The 15,000-nt window shown below is 37.5% G+C and overlaps 1 protein-coding gene across 1 annotated transcript in view; it reads right to left on the reverse strand.

Annotated features, from left to right (window-relative positions):
* The window catches only part of LOC144964387 (adhesion G protein-coupled receptor A2-like), a gene marked incomplete in the record, with an annotated part of 86,879 nt that overhangs the window by 21,137 nt on the left and 50,742 nt on the right, over positions 1–15,000 (reverse strand). The window contains 7 exon segments of the mRNA XM_078898572.1: positions 4,568–4,847; positions 5,453–5,547; positions 7,146–7,310; positions 8,194–8,433; positions 9,409–9,695; positions 10,925–11,097; positions 12,077–12,148. Of these exon segments, the coding sequence (XP_078754698.1) occupies positions 4,568–4,847; positions 5,453–5,547; positions 7,146–7,310; positions 8,194–8,433; positions 9,409–9,695; positions 10,925–11,097; positions 12,077–12,148 (1,312 nt within the window).

Genomic DNA, 15,000 nt, shown 5'->3' on the forward strand with positions numbered 1-15,000 from the left:
GGGGGGGGGGGGAATATGGCAGAGTCACTTTCTCATTTGGATGAAATGGAGAGAGAAAGGAGGAGGGGGGGGGGGGGAGATTGAGCTTTGATATAGCGAAATATCCACTAAATGTGCTCAAAGCGCTTTTACAAGGGGCCCATGGCCAACAGCAACACTTAACACATAGGACGGGACATGACGTCTGTTAGGCGATATTACAATATTTTTTCTCCGACAGGACAACGCTGTTAACGGCCAGGTTCTCATTTTACATCCGTGTACAGTGAGAGAATGTGACGAGAGTGTAACGAGCCTTTTCCAAGGACTCAACTATACGCAGAGTGAGGCTCGAACCCAGGACCTTCCGATCCGAAAGCTAGTGCCATACCACAAGACCGCACATCTGTATATTATATTTTAACCACCATACAGGGGATTTTATAATGAACTGGTTAGCAGTTTTTGATGAGTAATCCAGTAGGATTATTGAATCTATATTCTAAAACATTATCAATTCATAAACACAATTTTCACATCCTCAAATTTTGTACTAAATTTGAAAAAAAAAAAAAAAAAAATAAATAAATAAATGAAATATAATAAATGTGATCCTGTCTATTATTATTATTAGTATTATTGTTATTTTCATTATTATTATTATTATTATTATTATTTATATTATTATTATTATTATTATTATTATTATTATTATTATTATTATTATTATTATTATTATTATTATTATTATTATTATTATTATTATTTATTATATTATTATTATTATTAATTATTATTATTATTATTATTATTATTATTTTATTAATTATTCATCATCATCATCATCAGATATTTGAATTTAATTTCCCTAGCTAAAATTAATGATAATTTAAAAAGCGTTCAGTCGGTGTACAGCAGAACTGGAATGGTGGAAAGAGGGACGTAAGGGGTGGTAGGGTAGGTAGGGTGAGTAGGGGTAGGGTGGGTAGGGGTAGGGTGTCACAGTGGAGTTGCGACGGGTGGATTGTGTTGTGACAGTGACATTGTTACAGACTTGTCAGATTCATAGCGTCAAAATCGGGAACACTGGTGGGGGGGGGGGGGGGGGGGGGGGGGGGGGAGTCAATTGTCATTTTTCTTCTTCTTCTTGTTGCCAGATTATTGTCCCAATAGGTAAAAGGGGTGTTGTAGTTTGTTGGGATTTTTTGGGTTTTTTTTTTTTTGTTTTTTAAATATTTTTTTTGATTTTGTATTATTTGTATGTGGGGGTGTGGGTGTGTGTGTGTGTGTGTGTGTGTGTGTGTGTGTGTGTGTGTTTGTTTTTTTTTTAATTGTCTGTTGTCCACCCAGCAGTGATTATTGAGTTGGGTCTGTACGATCTAGCGGAAATTACTTTGTAATAGACTAGCGTCCTATCCAAAGAGTAGTAAGAAATTGCTATTGCTCTTTTCACGCTATAGAAACCGGGATATAAATCCAACTCCATTGGGTCTAAAATGGCTCTGAATGACTTTTTTTTAAAAAAACGAGGACACAATACGCATTTTATCCCGATACGCTCAAGTAACTTTTTAAAGTTACAGTAACTATCTGGTAATAAACAAAAATGAATATAACAGCTTCAAAAAAAAAGAACAAAATACCAAACACGGAACGTTTCGGGATTAAAACCCTTCTTCAGCCAACAACAACAACAACAACAACAAAACAATAAAGTCATAAATACATTACTAAATTTCAGATAGACGACAGAGATAATTTGTAGGTCATTAATTTTGTAATTAGTAATGTATTTATGTCTTTTTGTTCTTGGCTGAAGAAGGGTTTTGAACCCGAAACGTTCCGTGTTTAGTATATATATATTTTTTTTGTTCTTTTTTGAAGCTGTTATATTCATGTTTGTTTATTACTTTTTACAGTCCACAGCTTCTAGCAGCCTAGTATGAATTTGACTTGTAGTAATTATCTTATCTGGCAAATGTAATTTTGGTTGGCGGATGTGGAATAATGTGAAAGTCTCGTTTCTTTGTGTCTTCTTTAACCCAGATAACGGCCGTACTCTCGGGAAAAAAAAAAAAAAAACCAATCTCGAATTTAAAACTTTGGCCAGAAAACTCGCCCTTCAAATATCGATCGATTAAAATGACCCCCATCTTAGCAAAAACTCTAAAACCTGGGACTTCACGAAGTCTTTGTTCAGTCCTAGGTTTGAGAGTTTTTGCCCAGACAAGGGGTCATTTAAATCGATCGATATTTGAAGGACGAGTTTTCTGGCCAAATCTTTAAATATAACGAATTTTTCCAGAGAACGGCAGTTAACAGGTTAATTGACACACAATTTATTATAGAGGCAGAGGGAAGCCAAGAGGTAAAAGGGAGATAACCAGAAACAGGACATCAAATTCGTCATAGTATTGATTGTACATAGTCGTCTCCCCTAATTTGGGGTAAAACGCTTATTTATCCAGCTTGGAATTCCCTGGTGATTTGCCCTACTTCATGAATGTCACAGTGATGTAGACTTCATCGTCTTTGTTGTCATACTTTGATAATTTCATCTGAGTCACATTTACTCAATTTATCTTTCTCTCCATTTTATTGGCTCATTTCGGCACCTCTAGTTTTGATTTTACTACTTAACCCTCTCCTTACCACCCATAGGAAAATCGTCGAATAATTCGGTACGATGCAACCAACAATTTATTTTCTTATTCTGATTTCATTTTGTTATAGCTATAGCTATAAAAACTGGACACTGTGTTGCAGAGCTCATTTTTCTTAACAAAATATAGAATATACTGGTTACTACTGGTTACTATACTGTTTGAAAAATCTACTTTTGTGTGGGGTGAGTATGAAGTTTCGGGTAAAATTCTGAAAATAGCTGGTAAGGAGAGAGTTAATTTCCCTACTACTACATGTATTCGTGTTTGTGATACGTGTTCAATTTAAATTATTTTGTTTAAACATTGTAACCTTACATTTTTGTTTTTTGTGTCCTGATGAAGGACAAAGGCCGAAACGTTGTTTGTTTTGTGTTGTTCCCTTATATATGAGTCACATTTACTCACTTCATCTTTCTCTCCATTTTATTGGCTCATTTAGGCACCTCTAGTTTTGATAATTTCCTTTCGTTTTCCTCTTCTTCCTACTCTTTTCCTCCCTTCCTCTACTCTTCTCGTATTCCCTTCCTTCACCCTATCTCTTGCGGCTATGTGGTCTGGTGTTATGACTCTCGCCTTCAGATAGAAAGGTCCAGGGGTTAGAGACTCGCTCTGAGGGACGTATAGCTTAGGTAGTCCTTGGAAAAGGCTCTTTACTCACATTCTCTCAATGTACTCAGATGTAATATGAGAACCTGTCTTTAACAACTTTGTCTGTTCGAAAAAAAAAAAAAATAATTGTAAAATCGCCTAACACGAATCATGTCTTGTCTTACATGTTAAGTGTTTTGCCATTGGCTCAAGACACCTTGTAAAGCCCTTTGAGCACGTTTAGTGGATATTGTTCTATATAAATGCTCTTTTTTAAACTCTTTCTATTTATTCTCTCTTCCTTTCTGTATTTACTCATCCCCCTCCTCTGTCCTCTATTTTTCATCCAAGCAAATAAAGAGGTGTGCCAAATACCTCATCCCATATATTAGTGCAACTTTTACACTGGACTAATTACATTCGATTTCATATTCCCCGATTCCTATAACAATTTACAGCTCAATATTGTGTTGGGACTTCAATATTTCAACAGAGAACTCGAAATAAGGCGACTCTTTAATGTGACACAAATAACTCGCATTCGGATCGGAAGGTCCTGGGTTCGAGCCTCGCTCGGCGCATAGTTGAGTCATTGACTGAAGACTCTTTACTCACATTCTCTCACCAAACTCAGGTGTAAAATGTTAAATGTTGCTGTTGTTGGTCAGGGACCCCTTGCAAAGCGCTTTGAGCATGTTTAGTGGATATTGCGCTATATGAAAGCTCAATTTTTTAAAACAATTTTTTTTAACCATAGAAAAAGAATTTAAAAAAAAATAGAGATGTGAAAAAGTGTGTATGAAACAGTGCCAAACAAAACAAAAAAAGAAAAATACAAGAAATTAATGACTTCCAAAAAGTTCTCAAATGAATAAATCAAAAGAAGGAAGAAGAAAAGGGGAGAAATTTGAAGAAAGGAAGAAGAGGAAGGGGAAGGGGAAGAGAAAATAAAAAGGAGGAAAATGAAGTGGAAGAAAAAGATGAAGGGATAATAACACTGATAATGATGGAGGATGTGTTAGAGGAGGAGGAGGAGGAAGAGGATGTGGTGGAGGAGGAGGAGGAGGACGATGTGGTGGAAGAGGAGGAGGAGGAGGGTGGGATGTGTTGGAGGAGCAGCAGGAGGGGTGGATGTGTTGGAGGAAGAAGAGGAGGAGGGGAGGGGGGTGTTGGAGGAGGTGGAGGAGGAGGATGTGCTGGAAGAGGAAGAGGAGGAGGAAGAAGATGATGCATTGGAGAAAGAGGAGGAGGAGGAGGAGAAAGAGGATGCGTTGGGGGAGGTAGGATGAGAAACTAACTAATTATGTTGATCTTCAAAATTGATAAGGACTCACCCCTTCATTGATATCCAAATGGTCATCACAAGTAAAATCCATATTAGGCAATACTGCTGTCTCCGTCACAGTCAACGCTTTATCCTGGTCGTCATCTTCCATGCCCTGAGGCGACTGGCTCTGACCTCTGGGGTTCTTCAACGTACAGGACAATCCCTGCTGTGAAACCTGTTCCCGTTTTTGTAAGGTGACAACGATGTCTTTGGAATGGTGGATCCAACCCTTGGACCATTGGCCGTTGTCAATTTTGTGCAACATTTGGGATACCGCCTGAGTGATTCTGTAGAAGGGATGATGAGGAAGAAATCCAATTTATACACCTATATTCACAAGGATATATTTCTTTAATGTGCAATCATAAAAGAAGGGTATGGAGGGAAGATTGTTAACACGTTTGTTTTTGGGTTTTTTTTGGTGTTTTTTTTTGTTTTTTTGCATTGCTGTTAACATTTTTTATGTAAAAGCCATTTGAGTCTGCATTTAAAAGAAGACAAATAATTACAGAGTTTAAGATTTGAAAGCCATTTAGTCTCATCTTTAAAAGGCTAAATAATAATAATAATAATAATAATAATAATAATAATAATAATAATAATAATAAATAATAATATAATAATAATAATAATAATAATAAAATAATAATAATAATAAATAATAATAATAATATATAATAATAATAATAATAATAATAATAATAATAATAATAATAATAATAATAATAATAATAATAATAATAATAATAACAATAATAATATATGACATTTGTCTAGCGCCTTACCCCAATTTCATCAGGCTCTAGGCGCTTAAGTCAACAAAACAAAACACCAACCCTACTGAGTATTGATTTCTCCTGAACATAAACATTAGCATTATCTCCCCTCTTACCTGGAAGTAGAAAACGATTCCACCTGCGCACTACGCAGCACCTTATCTGGTAGATTTGTAATGTTGCTGACTAGATCGAGCATGAAACCAGCAACCTGGAAAAGGGAGAAGAGGAAAATTTTAAAAACCCCATCACAACTGATTAAAACAAAGAAAACATACAGTAAATAAGCACAAGTCCGTTAAGATCTACATCATAAAGACTAGACTAGACTCAAGGCCCGACTGACATGGGCCCGCGCCCAATGAGGACGCCGCTGAAATACAACCAGACCATTGGGATCTTCAGCGCCAACAATACACATACAGACTGAAAGGGACTCATTGTCGGAGAACAATTGTGACGAGTGATAAATCTGTGGTAGTTAGTAGTCCTTCAGAGTCATGACTCATTGTCAGAGAACTATTATGACAAGTGATAAATCTGTGGTAGTAGTCCTTCAGAGTCATGACTCATTGTCAGAGAACTATTATGACAAGTGATAAATCTGTGGTAGTAGTCCTTCAGAGTCATGACTCATTGTCAGAGAACTATTATGACGAGTGATAAATCTGTGGTAGTAGTCCTTCAGAGTCATGACTCATTGTCGGAGAACTATTGTGACGAGTGATAAATCTGTGGTAGTAGTCCTTCAGAGTCATGACTCATTGTCAGAGAACTATTATGACAAGTGATAAATCGGTGGTAGTAGTCTTTCAGAGTCATGACTCATTGTCAGAGAACTATTATGACAAGTGATAAATCTGTGGTAGTAGTCCTTCAGAGTCATGACTCATTGTCAGAGAATTATTATGACAAGTGATAAATCTGTGGTAGTAGTCCTTCAGAGTCATGACTCATTGTCGGAGAACTATTGTGACGAGTGATAAATCTGTGGTAGTAGTCCTTCAGAGTCATGACTCATTGTCAGAGAACTATTATGACAAGTGATAAATCTGTGGTAGTAGTCCTTCAGAGTCATGACTCATTGTCAGAGAACTATTATGACAAGTGATAAATCTGTGGTAGTAGTCCTTCAGAGTCATGGAGCGGGAGTTTATCCCAGTTTCTACAGCGTGAAACAGACAATAGCAATTGAGGGTCAGTTAAATCAACCGATATTTGATGGGACGAATTTTCTGGCCAAATTTTTTAATACGTGTTTTTCCATAGTACGGTAGTTAACTGGTTAAATACGATTTAATATGTTAAAAAAAAGTAGTCCTTCAGAGCCTTCAGAGACATTCGGCCCATGGAGCCGGAGTTTATCCTGGTTTCTATTGCGTGAAATGGACAATATCAATTGCTTGCTACCCTTTGGATAGGATGTTAGTCTATCACAAAGTACTTTCTTGAGGAGCCAGCTATCCAATCATTGCTGGGTGGACAGGGGAGTCTGAAAAAAAAAAAATGTCGACTGCATCCGGGATCGATCTTGGTCCCTTTGTGTGTGAAGCGAGTGCTCTACCAACTGAGCTATCGGGACCCTTAATAAGAGATTTACTCCTATAAAAAATAAATGAATTAAATTCCCGTAGTTTATCACTAAAAGGAAATTTGTCGAGTACTGAGTACAAAAAGGGTCGATTTAATCATTTATGACAAGAACTCATTTTTGATAAAAATTGACCTTCTAACTAAACTTGGCAATATCTCAGTTCAAACCTTTTCACCATCCGACTGATTATGTCATTCACTGTAACAATTGCTTACCTCCTTACTATCCAGAGCGAAAGGCAAAAGTGTGGACTCGATGATGTTGGCCAGATAAAAGACTTCCAAGGAATCTAACGCCTCTCCTTCATCTTGAAATGACATCTGCATGGCATTCTCCAAGGTGTGCTTCAACATTGGGATGTCCTGGGTGGCTGGGTCAGCCTGAATGAACAACATGGCAGATGAGAATTGTTAGGTTTTTTTGGTTTTTAATTCTCCCCTTACTATTTCTAGGAGTATCCTCGAAATGTCTTACTCACCCAAGACGAAAAAATGTTAAGCTCAAAAAGAATGAGACGTTTGTCCAGAATGATGTGCCTCATAAAACAACATTAAATTATCACAGCTATAACAAAGATTTGTCTTCAAATATTGTAATGTACATTACAACAAATCTGAAATATTGAATCGTCACAAATATGATGATTTTCTTATAGTTGGTAAGGAGAGGGTTAAGGGTTTTTACGACGGGTATTTAATTCGTACAATGAGTCTGGCTGCGTTATTTTGAGCAACCTGAAGTTTACACATTTTGTCTTTAGCTAAATTCGCCCAAAGGGAGTTACAATAGTCCAATTTAGATAAAACAAGGAAATTAATCAAAAGTTCTGCTATATGCTTCGGTATTAAATGGCGAATTTTGCTTATTTTTTTCATTTCTATGTACATAGATTGTATGGTGGAATGACTAGAAATTCAATCTTGTCATGAAAGGATTTAGTATTCAAAATTGTAAAGTTTGACTAAAGTAATGTAAATGTTGCTGCTCGAAGCTCAAAGAAATAAATAACAATGTGAAATTGAATTTACGCTTCAATTTAGTATACGAAAACAGATAAATTGGACGTTTTGGGTTTCCCTTTTATCAACAAAACAGGATGAATGAAACACTACAGACGAATGTAGTGTTTCATTCCTCTTGTTTTGTTGATAAAGGGGGAAACCCGAAACATCCATTTTATCTGTTTTCGTAGAATAAATTGAAGCTAACATTCAATTTCACATTGTTATTTATTTATAAGTTCTAATAATTTTAAATGCTTACCGCTGCTGACTCGGCAAGTTTCTGGGTTACTTTGCGGAGGTATGCACATTTCGATGTGTCCAAATTCATCCATTGTCCATTCGTACCACACTGGTGAGTTGCTACAGCATTAGCATAACTGCCAGCCAAACAAGGCTGAGAAATCCGTAGTCCTGCAGCAGTTTCCTCCCACGTGTAGACTCCCTTGGATGTGCGATTGACTGCAGGGGCACAATTTATTGCATGAACCTGAACGTGAACCTGAGTAAAATAAATAAAAAGTTGTACTATGGTCAAGACCATCATCATCATCATCATCATCATCATCGTCATCATCATCGTCGTCGTCATCGTCTCGTCTCGTTCTCGTCATCGATCATCATCATCATCATCATCATCATCATCATCATCATCATCATCAACACATCAAAAACATTCTGTGGTAGCCCCAATTGTTTGAGGGCTGATCTACAGTTCACAATTCTATTTTCATTATCTCCTTCACACACAGTCGTATGTGAAAAATAATGTAGACACACACTAGGACAGGCAAACTGGGATTTTTAGTTATTATTGATGTAGAATTGAATCATTCAACTGAATGTTTTGTGGGAGTTTATTTCTGCATTGTCATCTGGGAGGTAGTGCCAATGTTGCAACAGGGTATTTAGAGCTCTTTTGACCTATGTGAGGTAACCGTTGATGATTATGATATTGAACCCAGAGTCCCGTCTCTGCTATAGCTAGCTCTTGGTGAAAATGGTTAGGTCTATCTAACGGTAAACCAGATCAATAATGGTAGACATTGTGATTCGACATAAATTCAGTCTAACTCACAGACTTTGTCAAGTTCCCAGAGGGAATTCAGTCTAACTCACCGACTTTGTCAAGTTCCCAGAGGGAATTCAGTCTAACTCACCGACTTTGTCAAGTTCCCAGAGGGAATTCAGTCTAACTCGCCAACTTTGTCAAGTTCCCAGAGGGAATTCAGTCTAACTCACCGACTTTGTCAAGTTCCCAGTCTAACTCACCGACTTTGTCAAGTTCCCAGAGGGTATTCAGTCTAACTCACCGACTTTGTCAAGTTCCCAGAGTGAAATCAGTCTAACTCACCGACTTTGTCAAGTTCCCAGAGTGAATTCAGTCTAACTCACCGACTTTGTCAAGTTCCCAGAGGGAATTCAGTCTAACTCACTGACTTTGTCAAGTTTCCAGAGGGAATTCAGTCTAACTCACCGACTTTGTCAAGTTCCCAGAAGGAGTGGACAACACACACGTCCATTCCCCGGCATGGGAGGTGTCCAGACTTTGCACCACCAGCCTATGATTCATGACCGTCTTGTCCTTGTTGTACTCCTTCCGCACAAACACACCCTTGGCCTCGTCTGTTCTGACCACTTTGCCGCTACGAAGCCAGTTGGTTGTGACTCCTGGGGTCACAGAAGCCCGGCATTCAAAAGGTAGAGTGTCTCCTCTGAATACCAGCTGACTCTCCGATGGCAGAATGACAAAATGAACCGGTTCTGGGAGGAAAAAAAAAAAAATATATTGAATACATTTTTTAATGAAAAGAACCCCTTTTTCACTGATGATAGTAGTAGTAGTAGTAGTAGTAGTAGTAGTAGTAGTAGTAGTAGTAGTAGTAGTAGTAGTAGTAGTAGTAGTAGTAGTAGTTGTAGTAGTAGAAGCAGTAGTAGTAGTAGCATATGGTTACACCTTCAAATTCATTTCATCAACCCAGCCTTGAAAGTTTTCATCCGCCCTAAGGACTGTTTCATAGCCACCTTCAAGTTTAGTTACTGGACAGTGGAGGACGATGTGATCGCTGGTCTCTGGAGCTGCGAAGGATCATCACATTGCCGTCGTACAGGAGCTTGTGCGCTGCCATGACCCTAAAGATGATACCAGCCTAGATCTAATCCTACTGGAACCGCTGAAGATGAGTAGCCAGACCAAGAATGATCCAAACTGGCACCCAGACAAGGTTCTTCCTTCTCCTGGACCCAAACCTCCAACTCAATATCAGTGCTGACATTTATGTAGGAATTATGGAAATATAATAAGCTATTAAATGCTAATTCCATTTCACAAAGAAGAAAAAATCTTTTGTATCATCAGTCTAAACTTTTTAGTACACAGCATCACACAAAATACTTCAGAATCGATGTAGTGTATAGTTGAATATGGGGGTCCCGATAGCTCAGTTGGTAGAGCACTCGCTTTACTTGCAAAAGGGACTGAGATCGATCCCGGGCACAGTCAGGATTTTTTTCTGACCCCCTTTTCCACCCAGTAGTGATAGGGTAGCTGGGTCTGTTAGATTTTGGTGGAAGTAATTTGCGATAGACTAGCATCCTATCCAAAGGGTAGCAAGTAGGCCTGAATGGTGAACAAATCATCAACCAATAAAATAATGAAATTTTCTTTGTCAAAATGATGACATAAATAGTCCTTATGAGCCATTGGGCTCATTCAGCCAGAGTGTATCCCGGTTTCTATAACGTGAAACGAACAGTAGCAATTGCTTCTATCTTTGGAAACGACGCTAGTCTATCGAAAAGCACTTTCTGCGAAATTTGACAGACTCAGCTACCAATTCACTGCTCTATGGACAGGGGGGGGGGGGCTCAGAAAAAAATCTCGACTACACCTAGGATCGATCTTGGTACCTTTGCACACGGAACAAGTGCTCTACCAACTGAACTATCAAGACCCCCCAAAATGATGACAAAAGACACATACAAATACTTACTCTTAGCTTTGCAAACTAGTTCTTTCTTTTTCAATTTTGCAAGAGGTTTGCCTTTCATTCTCAACGGCAGAGCACATACAGTTGACGATGAGATTTTCACATTCCGGTGCTTGGCCCATTTCAACATCCATTTCAAACGACAATCACACCATAAATATCTGGACTGGAATTCACTGAAAATGGAGTTTTGAAAAGCATGGTAATTCTTTTTTACTTTATATCGTATGCAATGGTGTCAAATTTTACGTATAAATGAAAATGCATCCTCTTATTCATTTTCACTCATTGTACGCATTTTGCTGAGGATATCATGCATAATCAAATTCTATTATTTAGGGATTTCTAACAATCATATACTCTTTTTTAAACACTTTAATCTGCTTCTTGACCCGGAAGTTCATATATATATGCCTATATAAATATATATATAGACCGAAGGAGAAATTTTTAAATCCTTAATATCTCAAAATGGGAAAAACAGAGTTGGGGAGTTTTGGAAAACCACCCTTATATGAAGAGTGGTTTTCCAAAACTCCCTAACTCCGTTTTTCCCATTTTAAAGATATTGAGGATTATTTCTCCTAAAACCTCTTATTATTTTATCATATTTAAACTTCAAATTCACACAATTCTAGGCAATTTCTTGTGCCAATTGATGCTTAAAATAAAGTTTACAATTCAATTTATCTCATGGATGGAAAATCTCGAAAAGTAGAAAAATCGACTTAACGAGTTTTGGAAAACCAGCCTTCATATATATATTTTTTTTTAATTTCCATTATTCATCCCATTGGGGAAATTTGTCTTGAGGGTCTATTCCAAGGAAAGACTGCAATAACCCAGGCATAGCAAAATGAGCTAGGGTGAGGTGACTTGCTAAAGGCCACACAGCACAGCGGCGGTGATCAACACGGTATCTTCTGGGTATGAAGCAAAGATGGCACCGCTGAGCCACGCTGTCCCCTAAAATGTAGGTAGACTGTAATACTCAGTTTGGCAAAATCAGTCGGATGACGCCGAGAAGTAAAGAAGTTGGAGAAGGAGGTGGTGGAGGAGGATAGAGAAGAGTTGGGGGGGGGGGGAGGGGGAATTGGAGAAGAAGGAGAAGACGGAGAAAAATATGATAAACAAGAAAGAAAGTCAGCTACTTACAATTTCTTTAATTTGGTAAGATCATTGAAAGTTCCATCAGGGATGGCCGTAATACGATTGAAAGACAGCGTTCTGAAATAGAAAGAATGAAAGACTTTAACTCAACACGTTTGTAATGTGTAAAATAGTCAATATATAATCGTGTTTTATAAAAAAAAAAGCAGACACATTCAAAACTGTCTTCATATTTTTATTTTAAAAGTAGCACAAAGGTGGTGTTGGGCTATTCTGTTTTTGATGTTAAGAACTGTCTCATTATCTTCGAGATTTTTGCTTTTATCTCAATTTTCATTCTTCGTGATATTATGCACATGCATTTCAACCTTTTGGCTACCTATTGTTTATGGGCTTCTTTCAACTCACCCCCCCCCCCCTCCACCCCAATTAAAAAAAAAACAAACTTAAATTATATATTCAACAGGCTATGTGGTCTAGTGGTATGACACTCGCTTTCGGATTGGAAGGTTCAAGTGCTGACTTTCCTTCCTTTAAGGTTTTTTTCTATATCGATGCATACCATACTGGTTACTCAACATAACATACACCATTACAAATAAACATACCCGTTGTTAAAAAAAAAAAAAAAAAAAAAAAATAAATAAATAAATAAATAAATAAATATATATATATATATATAACAAGCAGCACTGAAAACAACAATGATTGGTAATTTCTTTATGTTTCTGACACTGCATTTGAATAAATACCAATTTTCATTTTTCATCTTCATAAAAAGAACAACAATAATTAGTATCGTTTCCTATTGATGATGTTGTGCATTTGGGTAAAATACTCACAGTATACGCCAGTTTGATATAGATAGAACGAATATGACGTCACTCAGGTCTTTGTTATTGTTTTTTTTTTGTTGTTTTTTTTTGTCATCCCTGTTTATGAGTAATTCTCACTAAACCAGACTATAAAAGTTCATTGTGACTTGACGTCACGCAGGTCTTAGTTACTGTTGTTTTTTGGGTTTTTTTTTTTTTTTTTTGCCATCCATGTTTATGAGTTATTATCACTAAACCGTATTAACCAGACTATAAACTTTCAATGCGACACATAGTTTGTGTATTGGTCCGTTATATTTCCGGATGGCAATGTTGTGAGCTTCTTAGCCAAGCGCATTCTATCTATAAGATAGATCGAAGTTGACGTCACTCAGGTCTTTGTTATTGCTTTTTGCCATCCGCGTTTATGAGTAATTCTCACTTAACTGTATTATCCAGACTGTAAAAGTTCATGGTTATACAGAGTTCAGTGTGTTGGTCCGTTATACTTCCGGATGGCAATGTTGTTTTGAGCCAAGCGCATACTATCTATAACGTACCAAAACACAAAACGATGTGTCACTTAAACGTTTATAGTCGAATTGATACAATTTAGTGAGAACTGTTGATTTGTTGATGAAAATATATTCTTGTATGAGTTACATTGGCAATTGCCTAAAATAAACGTTTTTGAACATTATAAAAAAGGATTGACTATTCTTCATAGAAAGGGTAGGAGGGAATGTCTATCATGAGAGATTATCATTGCCCTGTGTAAAGATAGTATGCGCTTGGCTAAGAAGCTCACAACATTGCCAACCGGAAGTAAAAAAAGGACCAACACACAAAACTATGTGTAACCTTAAGCGTTTATAGTCTGGTTAATACGGTTTCGTGAGAATTACCCAGAAACATGGATGGCAAAAAACAATGACAAAGGCCTGATTGACGTCATCTTCGTTCCATCCATAGTCTGATTGATCGTAGCCAACGTTATCATATAGCCCGACACTAGAACCCTCAAGGACTGGCAGTTTGACGTCATTTTTTAGGTTTGTGTAGCATCCAGTGAGTTTTCGTTAGTAGAGCTCAAGGAAACAAGTTATTTCATTGGTTGAACTATTGAATACAACTCACGATGTGTTTGGCAAAAGACTGGCATTTTGACGTCATATTTTGGCCAGTGTCAGGCCGTAGCCATCGTTATGTTATAGCCTGATACTGAAATCCAAAAGGACTGGCAGTTTGACGTCATTATTTGGTTTTTGCACCGCCTAGTGAGTTGTCGTTAGTAGAGCTCATGGAAACAAGTTATTTCATTGGTTGAACTATTGAATACAACCAGAGAGCGTAGAACTCACGACTTGTTTTCTTTTGTGGCAAAAGACTGGCATTTTGACATTTTTTTGGTCAGTATTAGGCCATAACTTTACGAAGGCCACGGTCAGGCTAAAACTACGATGGCTACGGATTGATACAATTTGGTGAGGACTATTCATAAAAATGATTGACTATTCGCCATAGAAAGGGTAGGAGGGAATGTCTATCACGAGAGAATATCATTGCCCCGTGTATAGATAGAATGCGATTGGCCAAGGAGTTCACAACATTGCCATCCGGAAGTATAACGGACCAACACACAAACTCTGTGAAACCATGAACGTTTATAATCAGTTAATACAGTTTAGTGAGAACAACTCACAAACGCGGATGGCAAAAACAATAACAAAGACCTGAGTGACGTCATCTTCGAACTATCTATAGTCTAATTGATACAATTTAGTGAGAACTACTAATAAAAAACGATTGACTATTCGTCATAGAAATGGCAAAGGCCTGATTGACGTCATCTTCGTTCTATCCATAGTCTGATTGATACATCTTGGTGAGGACTATTCATAAAAATGATTGACTATTCGCCATAGAAAGGGTAGGAGGGAATGTCAATCACGAGAGAATATCATTGCCCCGTGTATTGACATTCGGACTCTACGCAAGGTCAACAACTGGCAAGTTTAGCATGCTAACCACTTCATCACATACGGCGTGTAATGAGAAAATAATAACAGGGGGGGGGGGGGGGGGCGTTTAGTGGGTGAATACATTAATAATGAAAGTAGAATTGATATAGATAATATGCGCTTGGCTAAGAAG

This window comes from Berghia stephanieae, chromosome 2 (genome assembly GCF_034508935.2).
Source record: "Berghia stephanieae isolate SIO BIC M18660-M18661 chromosome 2, UCSD_Bste_1.3, whole genome shotgun sequence".
Taxonomy (NCBI): domain Eukaryota; kingdom Metazoa; phylum Mollusca; class Gastropoda; order Nudibranchia; family Aeolidiidae; genus Berghia; species Berghia stephanieae.